Source organism: Cynocephalus volans, chromosome 4, assembly GCF_027409185.1.
Source record: "Cynocephalus volans isolate mCynVol1 chromosome 4, mCynVol1.pri, whole genome shotgun sequence".
In the NCBI taxonomy this organism is placed as follows: Eukaryota; Metazoa; Chordata; class Mammalia; order Dermoptera; family Cynocephalidae; genus Cynocephalus; species Cynocephalus volans.
The window spans coordinates 132,948,280-132,974,704 of NC_084463.1; the positions used below are offsets into that span (position 1 = coordinate 132,948,280).

The 26,425-nt window shown below is 45.9% G+C and overlaps 1 protein-coding gene across 2 annotated transcripts in view; it reads right to left on the reverse strand.

The window, feature by feature from the left end:
• Positions 1–26,169, reverse strand: part of ABTB2 (ankyrin repeat and BTB domain containing 2) — a 163,131-nt gene extending 136,962 nt beyond the window's left edge. For both annotated transcript variants that reach the window (XM_063094258.1, XM_063094256.1), the window contains exon 1: positions 25,278–26,169. In XM_063094258.1, coding sequence (XP_062950328.1) covers positions 25,278–26,160 — 883 coding nt within the window. In that variant the 5' untranslated portion in view covers positions 26,161–26,169. The remainder of the gene's footprint in view (positions 1–25,277) is intronic.
• Between the last annotated feature and the right edge of the window lie 256 nt (positions 26,170–26,425).

Consider the following 26,425-nt stretch of genomic DNA (forward strand, 5'->3'; position numbering starts at 1 on the left):
AGGGACTATAAGAATAAACAACAACATGCAACTATATGCTATTTATAAGAAAATCACTTGAAATGTAACATAGGCCAGTTAAAAATAAATGTATGGAAAAATACATTATGCAAATATATCAAAATAAGGCTGGAGTAGCTATAATTAATGTCAGATAAAGCAGACTTCAGAGCAAAGAAAATTATTAGGGGTAAGGAAGAACATTACAATGCTAGTTTTTATACAAAGTATCAGAGAAGATGACAATTTTGGTGGGACCAGGTGGGAGTAATTCAGGAAGATCCTATGCTTCCTAACCCAGGACTCCACTCCCCCAGCTGCATGAGGGCCCAGTAACAGTAGAGACATTGCCTGACTCTCACTCCCAGGCCTCAGGCACATTCAGTTATCTTCCCTCACCCCAACTCCAATTCTTTTCCTTCTCAATTAGGCTTTGAAGGGAAGCAACCCCAAAAGTAATAGGAGTCACGGACCTCATTGAAAAAGCCATCTCCAGCCCAGGATTATACACTCATTTCTTGGGAGTAAATTTTCTACTCTACAGCATCATACTATAGATGACTCTCTATCCATGTTGTTAAGGATTTGAGAGAAAATTCCCTCACTTCTACTCTTCCTCCTCTCCCAGATATATTTCTCCCGAGGGAAACTGTATAGGAAAAAGCTTTGAAAACCAAATGATCCTACCTAGGAGAAAGAGTTCTGGATTATGTTTTCTGCTTCAATGACCTTGGCATGATCTGGTTTAAACAAGCCCCTGGCAGCTGTGTGTGCATGGTTAGAGTGCACTCTGTCTGCTGTCTCGCCTCCCAGACCCAACTCCTCATGGTCTGTTTAACACCTCCAACCCCCATGCTGCCTGCACTCTCAAATGTGTCATCTAGCACAGTGTGTAAAAATACTGAGATTTAAGGTGGCCTCAGGAGTCCTGATTCTATGGCAGATTCTAAGATCCTGTTCAACTCCAGAATAAAAATTTGGTTTGTGCTTGGACTAGTTCTGCTGTCCAGGTTCCAGACAGGCTGGACTGACAGTCAGAGTCAGAAGTCAGACAGATGGCTGGCAGGAGGCCCACCCTGTACCCTCCTTCTGGAAAGGCACTGTCTTCAGCAGCCAGGCAATCTTCTTTCTTCCCAGGCCTCCAGTTTCAAGAGTGATGAAATCTGTTATCGGAGAGAACTTGCTATTTTGACTGTGAGAAATCCTGTAATGACAGTCTCCATTCATGGCATATGAGTGAGGGACTCATGCTTTGCAGCTGGAGAGCCTGGTGTGAGGCTGGGTTTGACGCTCACTTGCTTGGTGACCTGGGACAGGTTGTTTAACCTCTCCAAGCCCCTGTTGCTTCCTCTGAAAGATGAGGATAATAGTACCTACCCTCCTATGAATGTTGCGAGGATTAAATGAGACAATGTATACAAAGTCCTTAGCACTGTGCCTGCACACAGTAACTGCTGAATAAACAGTTCTTGTTATTACTGCAATAGGATCATTCATTTCTCCTTTTCTGTCCTCCATGGTGCCTGCAGTGATGCCGGCCACAGGGCAGGCATTCAAAGAACCCTTGTTGGCTCAACATCCACACTGTCTGGTTCTAGTTAGCTGTAGGTACTTCAAAAAGAACATTTAATAACACCCCTCCTTGTTTGGTTTAATTCTGAAATGGGAAGCAAATTAGCCACTTAGCCATCCAGGATCCTGAAAACAGATGGTCTCTAATATTGTCACACCTTCCATTTGCATCTGCAGCTGATTAAATGCAAGGATCTGTGAGATGAACTTTTCTATAATATTTGTCAGCATGCAGCTTAGACCCAACAATCTCACCAAAACTTCAAGCCTGTCAAGGTGGCATTGAATTGAAGATTGATTGGAAGAAAAACAGAAATGGCATTTCAATTCATCTGGCATAATTTAAGATACCATTAAGACAGAAATAAACCCAGTCTGTGAGAGCTATTCAGGACCTAAATGGCTCTCTCCTTCAAACCTGTAATCCGAATATTTAAGAGGCACTCTAAAGAAGTGCTTTCTTTCAATAGATAAAGCGTCCATTAGAACAAATGTGCACAGAAGTTAGTGAATATAACAAATAATAATTGCTACAACAACAGCAACAAATAGATATTCCATCAATGGTGCATTGAGACTCTACAAATAAAGAAGTTACCCTTGCCCGGACTGGCTTTTCCATTCTACTTTTTCCTCCATATCCCCCATCCTACTCTCCCACTCCGTGGTCCCCCAGCATCTTGTCTCCACACCATCCATCCCTTCCTCTTCTAGTTAAAGTCCCCCTATGGTTCTCAGACCATGAGGGCTCTGCTTCCATCCCTTCCTTCCAGCATGGGATAGAGCATGTGGCCCTGTCCTACAGTGGCTGGTTCATGAATGAAGCCAGGCCAGTCAGAGTCAGTGAGACTCAAATCCAGGATTTTTGCTTGAGCTATCAGGGAAGCCAACATGCCCCCTTTTCTATTAGGCTTTGAAGCTGATGCTGTTGCAGCCAGTTTATAATCACAGGAAAATGGCTGCTAGATAAGAGAGCCAAAGCAGGAGTAGAATCCAGAGGAGAGAGTAAGCAAGAAAGTCCCCCAAACACCACTGAACCCCTAAATCAAAGCACACCTGAAGCCAACCCTACTTTGAGAATTTTAAATAAGCCAGTAAAATTCCTTTGCTTAAATTGGTTTGAACTATGTCTGCAACCGGCAAAGAGTCCTGATATAGAAATTTTAAACAGAAGTGCACTTACAGCAGCAACTTTATGGCTTCTTAGCTTCAGTCAAATTACTTGGAATATGAGAATGATTCACTGGATTCCCAGAACTCCTCCCTATCTGTCTGCACTGAAGGATGAGTACGGGATTGGCCATTTCTGACCAAATTGTTGCTGGTTTGGAAGTGCCAGGGGAATACTGCCCAGATAAGCAGGTTTTAGGTAATGATAAAGCATTGGTCTCACAAGGGACCCAACTTCTAGTCCCTGCTGGGTCACTCCTTGCCCATGGACCTCAAATAAACCCTTCTGTACCTCATTTTCTTCTATAGGAGAATGAAGCCATCTGCCTCTAACACAGGGAGAACAGGAGGCTGTACTACATGGTATTTGGGAACATAGGCTTTGAGTTGGGTAGATCTGGCTTCAAGTCCCTCGTCTACCCTCAACTAGATATGTGATCTCAGGTAAGAGGCTTAATCTCTCTGAGCCATAGTTTCTTTATCTGCAAAATGGGAACAAATCAGAGTATTATTGCATAGGGTTGTTTTAAGGATTAAATAAGGTAGAGTTTGTAAAGAGTTTAGCAGTATATCTGATATAGATTAAATCACAATAAATGAATTTATTTACAATTTCTTCACTACTATTTGAGAAAGAATGGGAAAGTACTTTGTAAAAACCACAAGGTACTGTACCTATACTAGGGATTATCATCATCACCTATCACTCCTAAACTGGCCATGGTTAGTGTGGGGTAAAGGCAGTAAACTCAATGAAATGAATACAACCAATAAATTATACCTGGCCTAACAGAGAAGAGAGAGAAAGATAGTTGTCAATGGAGCGTAAGGGTGCAAATCCCATGCTATAACTGTCATTTCATCAACAGGTTAGCACAACCCCCAAGAAATATGTCAGGGTGGTTCATGGAAAATGCTATCAATAGTGACCTGTTAATGTGACTCTGGAGGCCTGGACCTGCTCCCAAGCTATGCAGTCAGGTCCCTTCTGAACTTTTCCAGAACTACATCTGCAAAAGTACAATTAAGATCCCCTTCCTGATTTTTCAATTTATTTTAACAATTTGACAGGCAGGATGCAGAACTGCTTCTTCATGAATGAGAAATTTCAGTTGCTGGACCTGGTGGCAGAGATTTCCAAGAAACCCAGCTATGAGGAGTGCTGCCTTACAGCAGATTCCTCCTATTTTCCACTGGCACACCCCATAAAACAAGAGAGTGCTGGGTTTCAAATGGGCTGCTTGCAGGAAAGAGATAGCCATGGTAAAACCAGAAAGATATTCCTTTCAGGTTTTGGAGAAGAAGGTTCTCCTGACTGAAGGGACTTTGGTTCTTTTTTAGTTTGGAGGCCTTTAAAACACACACACACACACACACACACACACACACACACACACACACACACACACACACACACACACACACACACCCCTAAGTGCTCCCACAAACATATAAAAGAAACATGTAAAAAGATCATTTCAAATCACCTAAGTATTGCTTAACGTGGAAAAAATTAAAGCTTGAAAATCAGGTCCATAAAATGTAAGGAGTCTTGGAAAAACAAGCCCATTTGACATTGCAGTATTTATTCAGGAAAATAGATAGACTGTTCTCTTACTTTCTTTTCTAAGTGCAGCCTGTATACCAGCCGTGTATACTTTGGACTCCTTTGCATCCTACCATGATTTCCCGTCTAAGTCTGGGTCCCATGGTAACTGGAGAAATCTGGCATGCTGGCCCTATTCGCAATGACTGGCCCCGTGAGGGATGCCAGGCAGGCATCTCTTCCATAACTAACATGTATCTCTCTCCCGGCTCTGCTGCCGAGTCACTCTCTTAATTTATAACGTTTACTAGTGAAGTCTTCAGTGTACAAATAGATCTGCCCATCCAGCCTCTTTCACCCACTTCAGAGGGAAATGAAAACCTTTTGCACAGTCAGAAGACTCACATATTCAAAATTACATTGCATATGGTAGAAGGGCTACAAGATCGTTGGAAAAAGAAATCAAAGGCCTTGGTGCTAGCAAAAGTGATTTTTTTTTGTTTTTTTTGTTTTTTTTAAAGATGACCGGTAAGGGGATCTTAACCTTTGACTTGGTGTTGTCAGCACCACACTCTCCCAAGTGAGCCATGGGCTGGCTCCCAAAGTATTAAGTAGTTCAATAAAATCAAAACCTCATTTATGGGGTAGGCATAAGTTAAGCTTGGAAATGTATTTCCTAGAGAGATGTCCAAGGATACGCTGATGTGAGTCACATGTTTCAGATGTCTGAGGACTAACTTCTACTTATCTTTCAGATCTCAACCCAAATGATACTATCTCCAGGACCATGATAACCCCATACCCCCAATCTGGCTTAGAGGCCATGGTCATCCACTATAGCACACAACAGACTGCATTACAACTGCCTGTTCTATTCTCAAGCCCCAACTTGAAGCTCCTGAAGGGCAGGGACTGTGCCTTCTCACCTCTGTTCTGACACAGCACTTGACATGAAGCAGGTATTCTGTAGATGTGCACAGAATGGCCTGGAGGCAGGCCTAGCCCTAGGCCACATCACAGATTCAGGGATCTACCATCGTACCCTCTCTTGGCCTCTTGCATCTTCACTGACACCTACCAACTGCACAGTTCTACCTTCTGCTTCACGGAGGCCTACCCTCAGGAAAGGCTATGATAATAATCATGCAGACTAAGGTCAAATGGAATGATGCATCATAAAGTATTACCCTCCCAAAATATGCACACACACCTCAACTCTGGGTATTATTCTCCCCACCCCTTGACCTGAGGAATCAAATTATAATTGTAGAATTTTGGCCAATCACAGGGGTAGATATTGTGGGTTTTTGTTTTGTTTTGGTTTGTTCTGTTTTTTTTAAGGAGAAGCTAGAAAAAGTGGCTTCTCCTGCTGCTTTGGAAACCACATAATAACCAACTCCTGGCACTTCAGCAAACCTGGCATCCAGGGAACCCCCAGCTCAGGGGAGTTGGTCTTGCCTAGCCTGATTCCAGCAATGTCTCGGTTGATTCTGCTAATACAGCAAACAGAACCTCTTTGAAAAAGAGGCAAAAGCAGACAAGCTCTGCTTTCCTGCTCATTTCCTCCCCCTTATTAAGCAAGAAGAACTGGTTTTAGTAAGAAACCCTGAGAGCCACTGATGAACCAATCTCTAAAGTGTTTTCACAGAGTCACAGAACAGGGAAGGGCATGCAGGGTCCAGGAAACACATGAATTACAGTTAGCACCGAGGCTTCTCAGGCTGAGAAACAGGCCGACTTTGAAGTCAACAGTGGCGATCATAAACAACAAAAAGCTTTACCTTATTAGTATTAACTGTTTTACAAATATTTCTCTACTGACTTTACATGTGTTGTCTCATTTGATTCTCCTAATTCAACTCTATAGCACAAGGACTGCACTTCCACTTTTAGAAATAAAGAAACCAAGGCTCAGAAATGGTGTACCCACCCTGAGAAATTCAAGAACAGGTAACACTAACTGATGGTGACAAAAGTCAGGATAATGGTCACTTGGGGTAACACTAACAGGGGAGAGCCATGAGTGCACCTCCTGGGGCAGGAGCATTTTCCATCTTGATCTTGACCTGGGTCGGTATCAAGGGTATATGCCTGGGTGAAAATTCACCAAGCCATGCACTTAATATTCCGCACTTTATTCACCTCAATTTAAAATAAAGGGAAAACAAACAATGCTTCTACCTCAAATCGCACAGTGAAGAACCCAAAATTGAACCCAGTTTCTATCTCCAAAATATATGCCCTTGTCTCCTCTGCTTTGTCAAATTCAGAGAAGGGGGCAGGAAATGAGGGTCACATATATCCAAATGCTATGGACCTAGAAACACATACCTGGGGTGTCTCCCAGCTTCCCCTTTCCATAAAGAGAAGGGACGTACTGGTAAAGAAAAGCCACTGGCCAAGGTCATGACGCTGGGTGGTGGCAATGGAAGCAGAGAGGTCTAAGATCATACCAAGGCAAACACCATCAGATCCAACCCAAACCTTTCTTTCCCTTGGAAAAATCTGGCTAGTATGAATGCTCCTAAAGTGACTCTAATGAAAGCCTGTACATCTGGCATGGAAAGCCCCAAAACAACCCTGTCTTTGTTCAGCTCTTTTAGACACACACAGAGCTTATGCCCAAGACCTGCACCAAACCTAAGAAACAAAGGCAACTTAAATATCCCTCTGTTCTGTGCTCCCAATGTGGAAGCCACTGTAGCTGGAGGAGGGAAAACTCGGTTCTCAGGGTATTTTGCACAGATGACAGGCAATCTCAAAGGCTATTAATGGTGGCCTGTGGCATGGTCCAGGTGTTTCTGAGGATAATAATAATGAATACCTACCACCTATTGAGAACCCACTAATTTTTTAACCTCAGGTGCATGAATTGGATTTATCGTAATCTTTGGTTCATGACTATTTCTAATTAGTTATAATAATGTGAACTCACCTCCAAAATAAAAGATGGAGCCTTGACAACCATCTACAACATCTAAACTATATTATCCTCCCTCCCCAATCCATCCCTTTCCCTCTCCCAATGAGACATAACCATTGTCCATGTTTACCATCCCCTTAGTTTCCCTTTTATACAGTATTTATTGTACCCATAATGTACTCTTTCAGTACGTTTTGTTTTTAACTTTATAAAAATTATATCATGTTGTATGTAATTGTTAGAGCTGATTTTTTCACTTACGATATTACTAAGGTTTATTCAGCTCATATTTTTTCCTTGTATTCATTGCCAGCTGAGCTCATGTACCCTATGAGAAGCTTTGCTTACATTTCACATCTCACCTTCACAACACCATAAGACAGGTAAATTCTGTCATTCCGTTCTACAGATTAAAAAACAAAACAAGCTGAGGGACCTGGCCAGCATCACACACTAAAAGCAGCTTAACTGGGGTTAAATCCAGATTTGTCTCCAAAGCTCCTGATCTCTCCACTGTAATACTCAGAATGTGCTAGCATATGGGTGGGCTCCCTCTCCTCACCAAGGGAAGAGTCACCTAAGACATGCCCCCCACCCAAATAATCATTATCACCACCATCATCATGATGGCTAACATACTGGATACTCATGTGCCAGTCAAGGATTTTAAGAGGTCTCATTCATTTAATCCCCACAATTACCATATGAGGTAGGTAGTATCTCCACCTAACAAACAAGTAAACCGAAGCATGGAGATATGGACTAGTTTGTCAAGGAACAAGTGGATCCAGGATTTGAACCCAGACAGACCAGCTGCACACACATAACCTCAGTTACAAAGCTCTGCTGTCTCTCAGTCTATACAGGACAACCATCTGAGTACCAGTGACCAGACTAGGACGAATGCTGACTGTGATGAGGCCTGTCCCGAGCTTGCACCCTGGGTGGTGACTGCAGCACTCCCAGAACCTGACCTATTTAACTAAGACAGACTGCAACTCTACGCCTCTATGCAGGAGGAGGAACTGCAGGCAGGGGCTGAGTAGGGAAGGAGGAAGGGGGCGGGAGGAGGAACACACACCAAAACACAGAAGCCTCAAGGAAGAAGAGTGCAGCTGACTGGCTGCCCATCTCGGCCAGGGGTCTGGGTCTGGAGGGAAATGACAAGGCTCTGAAAGCCAGGGCCGGAAGAGACAAAGGGAAGTACCTTAAGGAGAGACGGCACAAAGCATTCCTCTTGAAAAACTAACATTTTACTTATAATACAGGATTCTTATTTGACCCATTCCCAAAAGACTAATGATTCTGATTAAAACTTTTATCACAGAAGACATGGGCTTTGAAGTCTGACAGCACTAATCTCAAATGCCAACTCTGCCACCTGCCGCGTGTGTGACCTTGGACAAGTCATTTGAACTGTCTCTAAGCTTCAGTTTCCTCATCTGTAAAATGGGCTCAATAATAGGACCTGCAACTAATAGGCTGTAATGAGGATTCCATGAGATAACCCATGCAAATCACTTTGAATCTTGCTTATCTCACAGTAGGTACTCAACAAATACCATCCTGTATTCTTATCACCACCACCTCATCACATTTGATTGAAAGGATTAAACAAGATAGCACTCAATAAACATTAGCTACTGTTATTTTTCCCAAAGCAACACGTTCCCCATCTCCCCTGCTCAAGTCACCCTGACCACGGTCTCCATCCCACTGCTCACAAAAGAGACCCTCAAAGACCAGCCTCAGCCATCTCTCATCAGCCTCCCTCTGCCTGGCCTTTCCCAAACTGTGCCCCCTCTAGGGTGACCTTTGCCCAATGCACACTCTTAGAGAAGCCCAGAACAAAACTCCACTCCTGGTGAGGTAGGATAGGATCACAAAGCTGCCTGTTTACCTGAATCACCTGAGAAACATTTAAAAAAACAAATGAGGGTACTTCACAAAATTCATAGAAAAATAGAACCAAAAGATAATACAAATCCTTTCATGAACTTTGTGAAGTACCCTCATACAGATGTTCTGGCCCCACTTTTAGAGGTTTTTTTCTTAATATATCCAGGGTGAGTTCCAGAATATAAAATTTTAAAGTGCCTCAAGATGTTTCAGCAACGAGCTAGTCCTGGAAATGACTGACTTAAAGGTCTCTTGCATTTTAGGAAGAAGAGATAGATGTGTGGGCTCATGCTACAGGTCAACACACACACACACACACACACACACACACACACACACACACACACTCACACTCACACTGGATCCTTTTGAGGTTTCAGGGGCTGTGCTGATAATGGGCACATTACAGAAAACAAACAAAGCAACTATTTGGCAAGAAGAGCCAGAGTTACCCATTAACTATGAGTGATTTGTCAGTGCCAGAGAAGCCACACAGAGGATGACATTTCAGTCAGCCTGGGAGGGCCCATGGTGGGGCCCAAGTCACCCAAATGGCAACACAATAACACAATATCTTTGCCTCACATCCTTCTTTTTTTCTCTTAGAAGTTTCTCTTTGAGAGTGGTACCTCTCTCAGCAGAACCATCCATAGAGGCAAAGTAGAAATATTATTTCTCAGTGGCATTTGGATTCTCCCACATTTAAAACCAACTCTTGTAACAATTGTGATGAAAATTACTGTATTCCTTACATATGACTCCAGGTTACTTGGATTTCATCACACGTAGCAGATTTAGCACATTCTGGATGTGGGCAAATGAGTGGCAATTGCATAAATATATGGGCACTTTATGCCATCAATTAACCCTATAGAAATAATCCAGCTCTGATTACACTGTTTGGGTGGTACTTGTTACATGGTCCAAGCCAGCAGGAGGGAAGCAGGATGGCGGTCACCATGTGAAGGGCTAAAATGACAACTGCATAGAGTAGTGTCTTTTATCCCCTTTTATTTTAGGCCTCTCTTGGTCCTGCTCTTCCCCAAGACACTCCTCCCAAAGCCACCCTCTGTCAAGATCCTCCAGAAATAAAGGAGGAAGGAAGGGAAGGGAGGGGAAAAGGGGGTGGGGGTGGGAGGGAAGACCACGTGGAGTTCATGACACAGAATTTTAGCTTACACATTCACTTTAAGTGCTAAGCCCCTCTGGACCACTCTTTCAGACTAGACAGAAAATCCTCAAGTAGGAAATGCCGGCAACACATGAAAGAGAAATCACCTCGAATGCCCCCGCTGGGGAGCAGTGAGGAGGAGGACAGCCGGAGCAGCTCACACCTGGTGGTGGCTATGTGCCAGGCATCATCTCCTTTAATCCTCAAACTGACCTGCCAGGTAGGGTCTAGCATTATCCCCATTTTACAGATGGGGACATTGAGGTGTAGAAAAGTTAAATAATTAGCTGGAGGATCTGGGCAAATGAGTGATGGAGTCAAGGTTTGAACCCAGGTTCCAGGGGTGACCAAATGTCCTCTCAGACCTCTCTATAGCTCAAGAGAGGCCTCTCTTGGTCTTCCTCTTCCCCAAGACACTCCTCCCAAAGCCACCCTCTGCCAAGATCCCACTGAGGGGCTTGTTAGGCTCAGTCCTCAGGGCAAAGGGCCTGAAAGGACCACAGGGCATGTGAAGCACTAAAAACCTTAACCGCTTGGTACACTTCAAGTTCTAGGAGCCCAGATTCTGGTAGCAGCTCTCCTGGTGGCAGCTCTCCAAGTGGATCCCGACAGGCCAGCTTTAGGCAAAACACCTCTGAAAAGAGCTCACCTCAAATGGTGGAAGGAATAGACAGCTCTCGAATGAAAGTAACCTCAGAAGAGTTCCTAGTTCAAACAAACAAACATCAGCAAGTGTCAATCAGCAAGCCCAGGAGGAAAGATGAGCTTCGGAGGAAAAAGCAGAAGCCAAGCCTAAGGATACCAGCAGAAGAACAGCAGCGAGAGCAGCAACAGCACTTCCTATAGCCTGTTTCATCATGCTGAAGACGGCAACAGTGTCTACCTCCGAAGGATACTGTGTGCTCCAACGAGAAAATGCATGTCTAACTTTGTAACACCCGAATATTCTTACTATGTGTCAAGCATTATGCTAATTTCTGTACATTTTTTACCATTTTGTTTAATCCTCACAAAATCTCAAGGAGACATTTTAAAAATTTCATTTCTCTGACAAGGAAACAACTTCAGAGAGGCTGAGCGACTTGCCCTAGGCAATGCAGCTTGGAAATCATAAAACTTGACCTTGTGTCACGGGTCTAGAGGTTAGAGCCACAAGAATTAATGGCTCCATGCATCTTCCATGCATCTTTCCATTTCTGAAAACAGAGGGCTTCTGAGTAGCTAGGGAATGGTTACAATGGTTAGACCTGTGAAAACCCAGAAAGCTGGTCCCCAGTGGCCAACTGCTGACCCAGTCTAATGGCCGCGTTGTTCCACAGAACTGTCTGCGATGCTGGCGATGTCCTGTACCTGCATTTTCCTATATGGTAGCCAATAGCCACACGTGATGATTGAGTACTAGAAATGTGACTTGTGTGACTGAGGAAATGATTTTTTAACGTCATTGAATTTTACTAAATTTAAATACCCACATGTGGCTGGTGGCTGCTATATTGAACAGAGCAGCTGTGTGGCTCCTCTCACACCATGTCAAATCCCCTGGGCACCACAGGATAGGGCCTGCAAGAAAACTTACAGCTTCTCAGTGCAGGCTTTAGTGTAAATGAATAAAATAAAATAAATTTCTCCCACTCTGGAGCAAACGCCATCTCTAGATCTTGGAACCTTTGCGGCTGGAAGGCAGAAATAGCCAACTCCCAAACAAATGATCTCTCCTTGTTTTTATCCTCCTTTTAAAAGAAAAAAAATTAAATGTGTGAAGGATTCTCAATTAAATTACTTAGGAAAGGTCACCACTTTTTCTGGTGACAAATACCTTTGGCTTACGATGACACAAAGACTCAAATAAGGTAGAAAGGAAAACCAGAAGGGTAAACAAGAAGAGGCCCGGCACTCTCTAAAGTGTCATAAATCAAGAGGAAATAGACTCAAGGAGCTAACAGCTTCTAAACGTTCTTCCTCTTGAACTATTTTAAGCAACCAATACACACAATCTCTCAGAGGTTATTTCATTCACAGTAACAGAAGGGAAGCGATGTGCTTCGCAGGCTAGATCTTTAAACACACAGAGAAACAAACACCTACACCACAGGTCTCAGGCCTGTCACGATGGCCCCTCCATAGAGTGGCGTGACTATTTGAAGGCACCTAAATGGCTCGGTGGTTCAGAGGCAGTGAGGGATGTTCTGTCCTTGCTTCGGTTTCCCTCACCCTCTCGGACAAACCCATTCATTTCTTTGCTCAGGAAATCATTGCGTAGGCTTCATCCCCACCCAGGCCACACCTGAAGACAGGAGAAGACGGGAAGCAGCAGGTGAATGAGGACTTTGGAGTCCAACTGACCTTGTTTGAATCCTGCCATATTTACTAGAATATCACCTGAACTGCTCTGCAAAATGGGAGTAGGAAGAGTACATAAGAATTACATGATATAATACATGTGAAGCAGCACAGGACTTGGTACTTTGTAAAGTCTCAACACACAGAGGTATGCGCTGGGGATCAGAGGGGAGAATTCAGTCTCTTGGTTTCTCTGCTGGGAGGGAACATATATGGTTGAAGAGTAGAGAATCTGGAGTAAGGCTGCCTGGGTTTCATTACAGGCCCTACCTCTCATTATCTGTGTGGCCTTGAGCAAGTTACTTAACCTCTTTGGGCCTCTGTTTCCTCTTAAAGATGGAATTAACTGTACCCCCTTCATTTACCAGTGGGGCAAATCACATGACCTATTTGGCACCACTGCCATTCTAGATCTAACATTGTCCTTTCCATGTAAACCTAACAATTCAAGCTTCTCTTGGGTGTTTTTTGGGTGATCCCTCCAGATGGGGAATGAGCCAAACTGTGAAGTGAAGGCAAGTCACCATCCTGGGTGGGGCAAAAATGAGCGCTCCAAAACAAGGATGCTTTTACTGCTAATAATAGCTAATGTCTGAGTGCTCAGTACGTACCAGACTCTCCCAAGAACTCTACCCACATGGTCTGGGCCCCACTCCAGACCATTCATTTCAGGATTTCTGGAGGTGGAGCCTTAAGACAGATAGACAGACAGACAGACAGACAGACAGACACACACACATACACTTACTTCTAAGATCTCCAGGATATTCTAATATGAATCTAGGATTGAGAACCACTGCAATGAAAACTCTATGAGATAGCTACTATGATATTCTCATTTAATAGGAGAGGAAGAACTGAGGTTCAGAGACACCAAGTAACTAGCCAGCAGTCAGGCAGTGGCAATTCTTTCAGATTCCATCCCTCAGCCACTCTGTGCACCCTGCCACTCCTGAGGAGCAGAGGTTAAACCATCTACCAGGCACTCGGACACTCTCACACCATTCTGAGACTACTCCAGGCCCCCCGTGCCTTCTCAAACCACCTAGGAGTGTTCTCTTTTTGGCTAAATTTCTGACCCAGACTTGACCACCAGGAATCCAAAGCTGCCTGAAAATGGAATCTCGCTTTCTCGGAACGGAAGGACATACAAGCAAAGTCACAGTGATCCACAGAACAACTGGACCTAATTAAATAGAACTCATGTTAACTATAGGAAACAACAGAGTTGATGATCTTCATTAATGGCTGCTGGCTGTCTGCAAAGAAGTTAGAAAAGAAAATTCAGGGGCTCTTAAGGCCATCAACCAGAGAACTGTAAGAATGAAAATTCTATCTCTTATTGCCTGAGTCTCTCCCCAGCCCTGCTGGACTGTGCCCACCCTCGGGAAGGGCAAAGAAGGGCAATGTTTCAATCCATTGTATGATTAAGGAAGTTCAAGGTGGCCTTGCCTCCCAGCCAGCCTCCTATTTGATATCTCTACATGTGAAGTTTGAGACAAGCCATCAAAGTCACACTCAGATCTTTGGCTCAGTGCTGCTGCTTCCACACATGGCTTTCCCCATGTCAGTCAAGGGCCACTCCCTGCTTTCAGTTGCTCAGACCATAAACCTTGGTGTCACTCTTGATTCCTCCATTATACCTCACACATCCAACCTGTTGGCAAACACCATGTGATCTAGCTTCAGAATATATCCATGACCTGCCGCCCTGGTTCAAGCCACCATTGTCTCTCACCTAGATTACTGCAGAAGCCTCTTAACTGGCCACCCTGCTTCCCTGCTTGATGCTACAGTCTTTTTCCAACACAGTAGAGAGTGTGACCTTGTAAAATGCAAATCAGATCACATTACCCTGTGCTCAAACCCCTCCTTCCAATGGCTCCCAGCTTAATCAGAATTATAAGCCAAGGTACTATTACACAATGGCCTGCAAGGCCCTACCTGACTCACCACCTCACCATTCCTTCTCTAACTGCATCTGCTGCTACACTCCCCCATGCTTGCCCCACCCCAGCCACACGGGTCTCCTTGGTGCTCCTTGAACCCACCAGGAACACTTGCCTGGAGCTGTCTTCTCCAGCCACGCTGGCCTCCCTCAGATGCCTCCAGCTTCCTTACTCTTCCTTAATATCCATGGGACCTGCACCCTGCCCTCCTTCAGGTCTCTTGTGTTCATTTGTTCTACCACCACCACCTGGAACAGTGCCCAGTGCACGGTAAGTCCTCAGTAAGTATCTGTTAACTGAACACATGGATGTACACCAACCTAAACTCTTAGCCTTTCCCCTGCTCCGAATCCTGAGACCCTCCCGCTCTAACCACCATCTGTCTCCTCAATCACCAACATGAGAGAAAGCACCACCTGGGATACTTTGCATCATCTACTAGACAGGTGGGGGCCATTCTCATGCCTTTTCCAGGCACCTCGACCCCTGAGGCCTTTTCCCCTGCTACTGAACTGGTCCTAGCCTAGCTCCGTCCTGTCCAGCTCATCCTGGGAGGATTAAGTTCAGAAGAACAGCTGCAAGCAATTGGCTTCCAAATTGTGTCCCCACGTACAACCTGATTTACCCAGCTGCTGAGATGAGTTGAAGGAGAAACAACCAGGTCCCTAGTTTTCACAGAACCCTCTCTTTTTGGCCGTGTGTTCTGTCTTCTCCAGAATATTTCATCGATTTTCATGTTGGGGATTTGAAGAGTGGATGGGCTGGTGGGGAAGAGGCACAGACAAGCACCCCATTTACCTAGCCTCTCATCCTGACCTTCCTAACTCTAGCCCAAACTTTGTGACTGGGAAGTAGATCAGGGCTTAGGGCCCGTGCACCTCAGTGTGCCGAGCTCCACGCCTCGACCTTCAGAATTCCTGGCAGCCTGTCATGCTCAGTTACTCTCATTTTCCCTCCTCTTTGAAAAACCAGCCCTGCCAACTGCAACAAACAGTATTTAAAAATATCTTGCTGGATTATACAGCTCTGCCTTCTAAATTCCTCACAATGCCTGTCTCTGTCCCACATAGTATAAAGAAGGGTGTAGCATATTTAATTTTTTTTCTAGCTGCTCCCCTGCTATAAATACCCGAGTCTGGGTAGGCGGGCTTTAAACACCGGCTGTATGAAGTCACTTCGGAGTGGGGATCTCACCACAGTGCTGGCCTGCCAGGGCCTGGACACAGCTGTCAGGCGCTAAAGCATTAGGTCAGCCAAAAACAGGACTCATCCTTCTGAGGAAAGAGGGGATGAAAAACTTGAAGTACAGTAATCACCGTTAACCCTAATATAAAAAAGATGGTGTTCAGTCCTTGTACACCCAGCCAGGTCTTCAGAGAGCATCCAGCTCCATCCTGGGTTGTTTCTTTCCCAAGGATACTAATTACAGGATTCAACCTCAGGAAAATGATTTCATAGTGTCCACGTGGGGTTTAGAAACATTATCAGAGACAGAAAGGCCCTTGGAGAATCTAGTCCAACCTCTCTACACCACTGATAAAGAAACAGGGATCCAAGAAGACAGTGATTCACTCCAGGTCATGGAGGGGCCACGTTCCACCCCAGAATTTTCTGGATCCAAATCCTTAGCTGTCTGCAGTGAGTTGCTCTAGACACTTGTGCACATACACTCACTTGGTGTGTGAGCCTTGGCTTGTTATTAATAGCTCTCCTCACAGCAAATACTTATTTTTGTATTTTAAAAGCTACAGATTAAAAAAAAAGTTGTAAAGTTTTCAACGAAAGATTGTCCTCAATTTTAGGAGTGGTTTTCATGTGCTGAAAGGCCTGTTTCATGGTCTGAGGTCCAATGTCATCTCTCCCCAACCCTAACTTTGTAACTCCAGCACTTCCAAATTAAATTTTCCTGTTTAATTTTACCATCCTGGGCCTGCCTCTCCTCAGATCACATTTAGAAAGCAAACAGGGGGCCTCAAATCATTAACTACAAATGACTATCTATGTACTTTTGCAATAAGTTCATAAAATTTATCTTTTTCAAGTGACAAGAAAATGCCTTCATAACACTGGGGTCAGGAAAAGGACTAACATCTGAGTTATTGGCTAAGCCACTGATGATCTATCACATTTTATTATTGTTAGAAGAATTCAGCTGGACCCGAGGGAGTCCAATCCAGATGACAATAAGCTATAAGATGATTCCACAATATCAAGCATTTAATATGACCCAAATCTTTATTATCAATGCTCTGGAAATACCTTAACCAAGAATTAGAAAGGGATTAAGGCTGGCCAGTTAGCTCACTTGGGAGAGCCTGGTGCTGGTAACACCAAGGTCAAGGGTTCAGATCTCTGTACCAATCAGCCACAAAAAAAAAAAAAAAAAAAAAAAAAAAAGGGACTAAACATCTCTGAGAACTGAGATGTTATTTTTCCAAAATGATAAACTGGAAATTGAATCTATCAAGTCAGACTTAAAACTAAAAAATCAGTTCTGGGACCCTCTTATCTCACCCTGTTTTATGAGGTTCTCTACTTCCATGACGGAGAATCCTTCTCTGGCAAGAGTAAATCCAGTGGCCCTGGGCTTGCTAGTCTTAACCTTCATTTTGTATTGGGATTGCTTTGGCCTGAAATGCTACATTCAGGGCCATGGAAGAAATGCCAAGTCAGATGCCAAATTCAACAGGAGAAGCCAGGCTGATGAAGCCTCGTGCTTCATTCCCTCTCAACCCAAGTTTGCTTGGCCCAGGTTTTCTTTCACTACTTTTACTGCTAGGACAGCAGACGGGTGCACTTTTGAGGTCAGGCTTTCACTCAGCAGGAGAAGTAACGGGAGGTCTGGGGCTGTGGTGAAGACGAGCTGGGGAGCAGACACACTCGCTTTCTGAATTACAAAAAGAAGTTTTGGAAAACTCTCGTCCTGCACTCTGGCAGGCTTCTTACCATCTGGATAAAAGATGTGGGAAAGTTTTCCTTTTTACTGTGTTATCTGCTCTGCTCCTCCTTGTTATGTATCTGAACCCTGTGGCCAACAGGGTTGCTCGCTGTTCTCCGACGCACGCGCTTTGGCTTCTAGGTCTCTGCACACACTGTTCCCTCAATCTGGAAGCCCGTGCTCCCCATGCTCTCTGCACTACCTCCCTTTCCCAGTCACAGGTCTGCCTGCCCCAAATCACGGGCTCACATGCCACATCCTCCACAAAGCAGCCCCGGCTCCCTTCCACTCTCCTAGCCAGGGCTCATCTCTTTGCTCTCTCCAATCACCAAAAGCTTCAAGGTCCCCATCTACAGGATGGAAATTACATATACCTAGCAGAGGGGCTGGCAGGACTAGATGAAATAGCTCACGAAAAGCACCCATGATGGCCTCGGCATGTACTAAGTGGAGGCTGCTGGCCTCATCGCGTCATTGTTTGAATGCCACGGTTAGAAACTTCTTTGTAACTGTCTGTGTACATGCTTTGCTTTCCCTAGTAGATTCTAAACTCCTTGCCAGGCAAGATCAATTCTTGTCCTCCTGCAATCTGTCTCCATGGCCTTGTATGTAGCTGGCGCTCGGTAAGTGGCTGATTAATGAGGTTTGCGTGGCATTTCTCAGGCTTACTTGGGCTGTTTCTTAAGCGTCTCCTCCCAATCCAGCATGCAGCTCCAAACATACAGCCAAGCCTGCAAAAACCATTTAGGCCTTTTTTAAAACAAGCAAGATGACCACAAAATGTGTTTATATGACAGGCCAGCAAAACACAAAACACCTGCCACTTCTGTGGCTCAGGACTTGGCGGCTGTAACAAGCAGGGTCTGATATCCACAGCAGAAGTGCTCCTGGGGGCCTGGGGCTTTGAATCTGTGCTGTCACCATCATTCTGGCAGGGGCAGACATGAGCATGGAGGAACAGATCTGATCCCACTGCTCCACTGCCAGATCACTTTGTCTTGGGGGCAATCAAGCCATAACTGAGCAGGGTGCAAGGGTGCATTTTCCAGATGCCATAACTTCCTCCTACCTCCACACATAAACTGTTAGTTACAGGAGAACCTTGCGGTAATACTTACCACCTCAAGATTTGGGTCCTCATCCTCCCTTGCACTATGGGCTCCCACTGGCAAAAGCAAACACCATTGGTGCATCCAACACAAGTTTGTAAAAAATAACAATAATTAAAACTGCTATTTTATGTGCCAGGTACCATGCAAAGTCCCTTATAGAGATGCTTATTAAATCCTCACAACCATTCTATGAGTTGGGTATGTTTCAGTCTGATCTTATACAGCAGTGTTTCTCAACCAGAGGTGAATTTGCTCCCCCGGAGACATCTGAAAATGTCTGGAGATATTTTAGATTGTTCCCACTGGTGGTGGCATTACAAAGCACCCTACAATGCACAGGACAGCCCCACGACAAAAAATTATCCAGATCAAAATGTCAATAGTGTGGAGGTTGAGAAACCCTGTTAGAGGAGAAGACTAAGGCACAGAAGTGAAACGACTTGCCAAGGGTTACACAGCTCACAGGTGAGGTTGCGAGGAATTATGCCCAGGCAGCCCCAGCCTGTGCTGCCCTCTTATCACCAAACCCAGTGGCATCTCTAACAGTCCCAAAGCACTGAGTATGCACCAGGCACAGCCGCCCTGTGTAAAAGAACCAGCCCCTCATTTTACAGCAAAGGAAACAGAGACTCAAAGTGACTTGCTCGAGGGCATGGGCAGTAAGACACAAGGCAATATGGGACCCAACTTGGACTCCAAAGCCAGGCACTTCAGCACTTGTCTACACCAATTCATTATCTTCCCATGCTCCCGACACAGAGATCGAGTCATCCCTCACATCACAGTGGACTCTGAGGACATTCAACCTTGCTTTATGAAGGCTCTTTTGCCAACACCAGGGCAAGTGATCTGAGCTCCCCAAGATCAGTAGCCTAAACACCCAATCCCTCTTGGTGTTTCCCCACCTTTGTGTGTCCTTTGTCCTGGAGCTGAAGCCACCTTCCCTTAAGAGAATATTGTAGTGGATTCTGCAGCTTTTCTAGCCAGCCGAGCTTATTGACCACCCAGTAAGATCCTCCCTGGGAAGCAGAGCTCCCTGCCACCTCAAGAGCAGCAATAATGTCTCCTTAAAAATCAATGGCACCTCCAGGGTACACTCCCTGGGCTAGAGAGCCAGCAAGCAGCATTTAAACAGAGTAACAGCACCCTGTGGAGGAAGAGGCACACGCCAGTGTTGATGCCTGGACCTTCACTGTGGTTGTGAAGATTCACTGGCCTAATGCATTTAAAATGCCTGGACACAGTGTGCCATTAACAAACAAGATCTATAATAAGTACTGCTGTGGCTATGAGTTGGACCCCAGCTGCCATTGGAAGAGGACAGCCCCATCACCGGTTCCTTGCTATCTCTGGTTGTGGGATTCTTTACAGCAAAAGCACAAGCTTGGGGCTTGAGCAAAATAGGGCTTAATCCTGGCCCAGCCATTTCTGAGCCATGAATTCTGGGCTCCTGGAGACCTCTCTGGGAAAGGACATCCTATTTAGAATTTTTATCGAGACCCAGCAAGATCACAGATGAGAAAAAGTTTAAGGTGTCAGCAGGCTTATTACTACAGCTGCTGAAGTGTGGGAACAGGGGCCAAAGCATCTACCCACTGTCCTGTCTGGCAAAGGATAAAAACTGATGGTGAGGTGGGATAAAGACAAACCTGAGAATTCACGGCAAATGTCTCTGGCCTGTTTCAGAACGTTAGGTGTTTTTTATGCATCCCAGGAATGTCTCAGCAGTTGATTACCTGTGTTCAGTTATCAGATTGGAGGCAGGTGGGGTGGGACACAGATGCAACCTCTTCTGAGCAAGTCATCAACAGAGGTTGTCTTCTGGGGCAGCTCTGCTGGGAAGGGGGAGATTGGTGTTGCTTCTCTTTAGGAAACTTTCAGCTCAATCCTCCTCTCGACTTCCTTGTTGCCCATCAGACTTCTGCTGTGGGTACTCACACTGAAGGCATCCTCCCAACCTGAAAATCCATCCAACTCACTTCTTACCGTGGCCAGCCTTGGGAACCCTGCTAGAAATCAGGGTATCACAAGGTTGAATGACATCTCTACAGTGTGGATACTCCCCAAATGCTTCCTCAGTTTCATCAACAACAACTTGAAATTCTCTGCCCTAGTGGAAATGGGAGAAGGTTCTTCCGAGGAGTCAAAGGAATTCAAATGCAGATTTTGAAATTAAACATGGTTACATGGTTCTATCTACCATTTGAGTGATGAAATTTCTGGAGCACTTATTACGTGTTAGACACTGTATGAGGATTAGGGGAGACAATGACGCCTGTGAGCTCAGTTTGATGGGAAAAACAGACACAAGCAAGAAATGATTCAAGAATATGCCCTGGGTGCTGTGGAAACATCAAGGAAGGGTGGCTCTTCCAGTTACACTGGGGGGTCAGATAGAGCTTTCTGGAGGAAGTGGAACCATTCTACCTTGTTCCTCTGTCTACTTACAGCTGGGTTTGCATTTCTCAGCATGTGAGAAAAAAATCAGTTTTCATTTCCAAAGCTTGCTTTGTTTCAGTTTTACCAACTCTGTTGGCTTTGGTAACAAAGAGAAGGGAAGCTACCCTCCTCCCTTAGACTACGCAGGTGTGGAAGCTGATTAAATAGCGATGAGCAGCTCAATTAACCCTTGCACCTTCAGTTGACTCGGTGGAAATCCATCCTACCAGCTTCTCACTAAATGAATCTTACAACCAGGAGAAGAGTTTTCATCCCTGCTTCAGATGAGATGCAGCCCTTTTATTTCTCAGCTGCAAATGAGATGTTGAGACTTGCCTCAGCTGGTAAATAACTGAATGATTTGGAAAAGTCCTCAGCACTATTTTTGGTCTAAAGGTCCTTAGTGGTAGTACCAATATTCTTGGCTATTACTAATCACATCGAGAGTCATTTAAATTAGCCCCAGCCACACTATCCCATTATCCTGTCCTTTTTTTTCCTTTAAAAATAAACATACTATAAAGAGTAAATCCTTATTTGCTTACTTTTTCTTGTCTCCTTCATTGGATTATAAAGAGAACTTTCTCCCCATTTGCCACTTAATCCACAACCCTTAACAATAGTGGGCACAGGGTCAGTGCTTAAAATGTATTTGTTGAATGACTTGCTACTATTTATTGAGCATTTACTATGTGCTAAAATCTTTAAATCTATTATCTCACTTAATTCTCATACCAACCTATGAGCCAGGTGCTATTATCATCCCTCATTTCACAGATGACAAAATTGAGGCTCAGCATGGTTAAGGTCACTCATATAAATGGCAGAGGTGGGCTTCAAACCCTCACTGATTCCAGAGTCTGTGCTCTTTACCACTATGATAGAGCAACCCTTCTGTACATCCTGCATACTGCTTTGGAGCAAGAATATTCTCACCAATATCCTACAATTTAATTGTGACTCAGAAATTGAAGAGGACTTTCTCGAATGCCATGGACACTCATGAAAGCCTAGAAAGAAAAATGGCCAAGAAGAAAACAGAAGTAATGCTCAGCATCAAACTCACATCTAAGGAGTTTCTTGAGAAAGAAAGAGAGAGAGAGAGGCAGGCAGACAGAGGCAGGGGAGGGACAGAGAGAAGGAGTTGAAGGGAAAAGTTTCTATTTTCTGCCACCTCCCTGTTTATAAATACTACTCATTAAAGTGGTTTCTCTACCTCCCATAAAGAAGTCATGAAGATATCATCATTTAATGACATTGCCCTAGGATCCGGGACATCAATACCAAATGAGCAACAATATACAACTCCTGGTGCTCTATGAAGCTGAGATCATGTTTTATAAACACTACAGAACTTTTATCATCCATCTTGGGCTGAGCAAAACCATATTTGTCCAGCATTCTGAGTAATGGACAGGAGTAGATGGATTAGGGCCCTTAAATTCCTGGTTGGAAGACACTAAAAGTTTAAGAGCCCCATACAGCTGAGTCAAATGCATGTGCCCATGCTGTATAATTAGCAGGCATAGCGATGATAAATATATAATTTAAAGAGAAGAACAGCAGGACAAGAATACTAACCAGAACTCTCCCTCCCATTTGTAACCATTCCCCAGTTGGTCTTCAGCTGTGTAAACTGTAACTTTGCTGGCCTTGGGGTAATTTTAATATAACAAAGGTTTGGATCTCTCCATTTCTTTCCTAAGCAGTTTACGCTTCCCTCTGAGCCAGCTTTCAGGCATAAGTAATTCATTGCTCCTCTCCTAAACATTCATTTCACTTTGTCTAAAGAGACTTAATAAATCAGCCTAGTCATTGTTTAGTGCAGCCACCCCCTGGTTTTCATGTATAAAAAATGAGCATCCATGTTACTAAGTGGAAGCGAATGGTCACCTCGCCTGCCAGAGTTCCCTGGAGACCAGAGAATGTACAGAGGGAGACACATTGGCTCTGAGCATCCAGGGAGCTTTGTTGTCTGTCACATAGACAGTCTTGTTGTCTTGACTATCATGGCTTAAGAAGCATTGTTTGGGGGTGGGATAGGGAAGAGGTCAAATCATGGGGTCAAAAAACCATCCTGTAGAGAAAAATCCCAAGGAGTGCTGACCCTAGATAAGAAATGGCCCTTTGGTTGTAAGATGGAGATACCTGTTTTCTAGCAATTTCTGGCCACTTTGCATTTTCAGGGTACCAGGGAGAGGCAGCTGCTCTTCCTGGGCTCTATTTGCAATTAGAAAAACTGGGGAGAAGTTCCTCACTGTGCTGGGCACCAGCTCTGCATGGAAGGCATGTTTTTGTTTTGTTGCATTTTGCACCTACTGTTCCACCTTTATTCTGGTTTGGTGTATAGGATTAGGGATTCAGCCTTTTCTCCTAGGAAGCTTTATTTATTTGAGTTCAGTCTGGGCCTCCTCTCAGCGGGGCTACAACAACTGGGTGGAAATCCCCCTGCCCTCCACTTCCTCTCCTGGAGTTGGTGTTCCTGGTGCTGATGCCACAAACCTGGAGGGTGAAGCACAATTATCAGATGTGACATCATCAACTGAGATTCTGGACTGACCTCAACAATCAGCTGAGAGGAGGAAAATTAAAAGGCAACTGTTCTTCCATTTCAGGTGTATCCTTTGACGGTGCCAGAATTAAAAACAACCAAGGAACATCAAGGTAAGCCATACCAGGTACATAGTGTTTCCAAAATGGAGCCTGTCAACTGCTCTCTTTGGAAACTGGACTGATAAAAACAAAGCTGTTTCCTCTCCTCCAGTTGCTAAAAGCTTGAACTCTGGAGACTGCCTGGGTTCAAATTCCAGTTTTGTCACTTAAGATCTGTGTACTCTTGGGCAGATTACTTAACTGCTGGGTACCTTGGTTTCCCCATCTGTACAATGGGGATAATACTATAGGTACATACCTAATAGGGTTGCTAGCATTACCTGAGTTAACATATAAAGTGCTAAGAACCGTGACAGACACATCAAGGTTTATTTTACATTTTAGCTATTATGATTGTGTTAAACCATATTTGAATTTGGCTCCCTTTATCCCTTTCCAGTACGCACTTGGCTTCTTCCACTACCTGCTTATTTGCCACTGAAAGCTGCCCCCAGAATGGCCCTTCCAATCAGATCGCAAGGATGTCTAACCATAGGAACATTCTAAGTAACTTATGGTGCTGACTCCTGAAACTGGAGTCTGGTAAGCAGTTTGCTGTTGAATACATGTCACACCCTAACCTGCACGGGGAGAAGATCAAGTGCTTCACTTTCATTCTTCACACTAAAGCCATGCCATCCTCTCGAGAAGTGCATCCTCCAGAGAAGTGCAATGTTTTTTTTCCCAGACTTGACACCATGCAGTTGCCCATCTCCCCCCACACCCTTTCCCCATGATGTGGTTCACTGAGTGGGTCATCATTCCTTTTGGGAAAGCCCATAACGTTGTGCATTTATAAGTTTGTGTACTTAATGCAACACAGGGTGTTAATCAATCACTCACTTGGTCGATAACAGTGTGGAAAAAGCCGGCGCTGGGAGCCAATATGTGGTTCCCTTTCTGGGAAGGGGATTCAGGAGCCATTAGGTTCCATCAACCCTGGGCACACAGGGCTAAGAACCCACCACTACCCCTCCATCTCCCATGAGAGGGCCTGACTCTGGGCATCCTTTAACCCAGCGATGCCCAAGGCGCAACACCAGGCCCTGGGCTTCCCACTCCCCTCCACCCATCCCTCATGTCCAAGGCTCAGGTCTTGGAGTTTGAACCCTTTGGCTACTGCTGTTGGGCTGAAAAAAAATCCAGGGGCAGAACCACAGTCAATCTGCCCAGCTGTTGGAGGAAAGACGCCAACTAGAGACCCAGTCAAGCAAGGCAGAGGCAAAGAGCGGCAGAGCAGTGATCTCCATTTCAAGAGAGGTTCAGGAATGGCTTGGTCAAGAGGCTCAATCTCACGCAATCAGTGAACAGCCCCTGACAGTCACAATTCCACACAGAACAGGACGGAGAAGATTGACCGCGACTTTAGCCTCCAAAAGGTAGTCAGTCGCCCTTAGAACAAGCTCCAGCAAGAGCCATCTAATGAACTCCTGGACTCAGACTAAACGCTTTCTCCCAGAGTCCTGGCACACCCACCAGCTTTGTCCTAGTAAATTCCGTCCCCGGGTAGTCCAGGGCGAGATTTCGCTCCCACCCCTTCCGTCGGTGGGAGGCCCGCGCTCTTACCATTGGCGTTCTTGCCGCAGATGAGATGCTCGTAGGGCTGCAGAACGCCCCAGAGCTCGGCGTCGTTGTTGATGACCATCTCCAGGGCCTCAGCGGACACCTCCCCGCCTCCGGACCCTGCGCCGTCGGGGCTCTGGCTGGCCAGTACCCTGGCCCGGATCTCCTCCACCAGGTTCTCCATGCAGGCGGTGAGCGAGATGGCCGCGTACTCGTGGATGCGCACGGAGATGCGGGTGTCCACCATCCAGCGGAAGAAGCGGCCCACCGAGAAGGTGAGGCCACAGCGCGCCGACTTGCCCCGGCGCAGTCCGTCGCCGGCGCTCATGCTGTACAGGGACAGCGCCTTGACAGCGGCCAGCGCGCAGCTCTCGGCCAGCGCCCAGCTGTGCACCAGGCGCACGGCGCTCTGCACCTCGAAGCGGGTGCACTTGGCGTGCAGCACGCTCAGGCGCTGCGCCTCGCGGGCCACGCGGATGAGCGCCCTGCGGAGCAGCCCGGCCAGGCGCCTCACCGCCTCGGCGGAGAACAGGGGCAGTCGCCGGCCGCCGGCGCCTTTGCGGAGCACCCGGGCCACGTCTCCCTCGGTCCAGGGGAACTCCTCCAGCTCGGGGAGCCGCGGGCAGCGCGAGAAGAGGTCGGCCACCTCGGGGTCTTCGGGGAGCACCGTGTTCACCGTGTCCCAGCTGTTGTGGCGGCTGTTCATAGAGCCGGAGTAGCACCACCAGGCCGCCCCGCGGTGCTGCTGCGCCGAAGAGTTGAGCGCCTGCGAGTTGGACTTGGAGGACGAGAGGCTGAGCGAGCGGCACGAGTCTCCGGCCCCATACCCGGAGTCCAAGGTCAAGTCCTCCAGCGTCTTCAGAGTGGAGCTGTACGTCCCGGCCATGGGGAGGGAGCCTGCCGGGGGTGGCCTCGCCTTGCGAGGGGCGATCACAACTCCATGCCCCCTTCCCCAAGTGGGCAGAAACAAGCTCTAGGCTCTCCGGGGAGCTCTTCTTCCTCTCTGCGCCGCGGGACTTGGCGGCCGCATCGCCCGCCCGGCGGCCGCGGGAAGGTTGACGAGGATCGGGGCGAGCCGGAGCCCCCGCGCCCGGCGTCCCAACGCGACACTGTCACTGGAACGGCCCCCCGCCGCTGCTCCCTGGCACTCC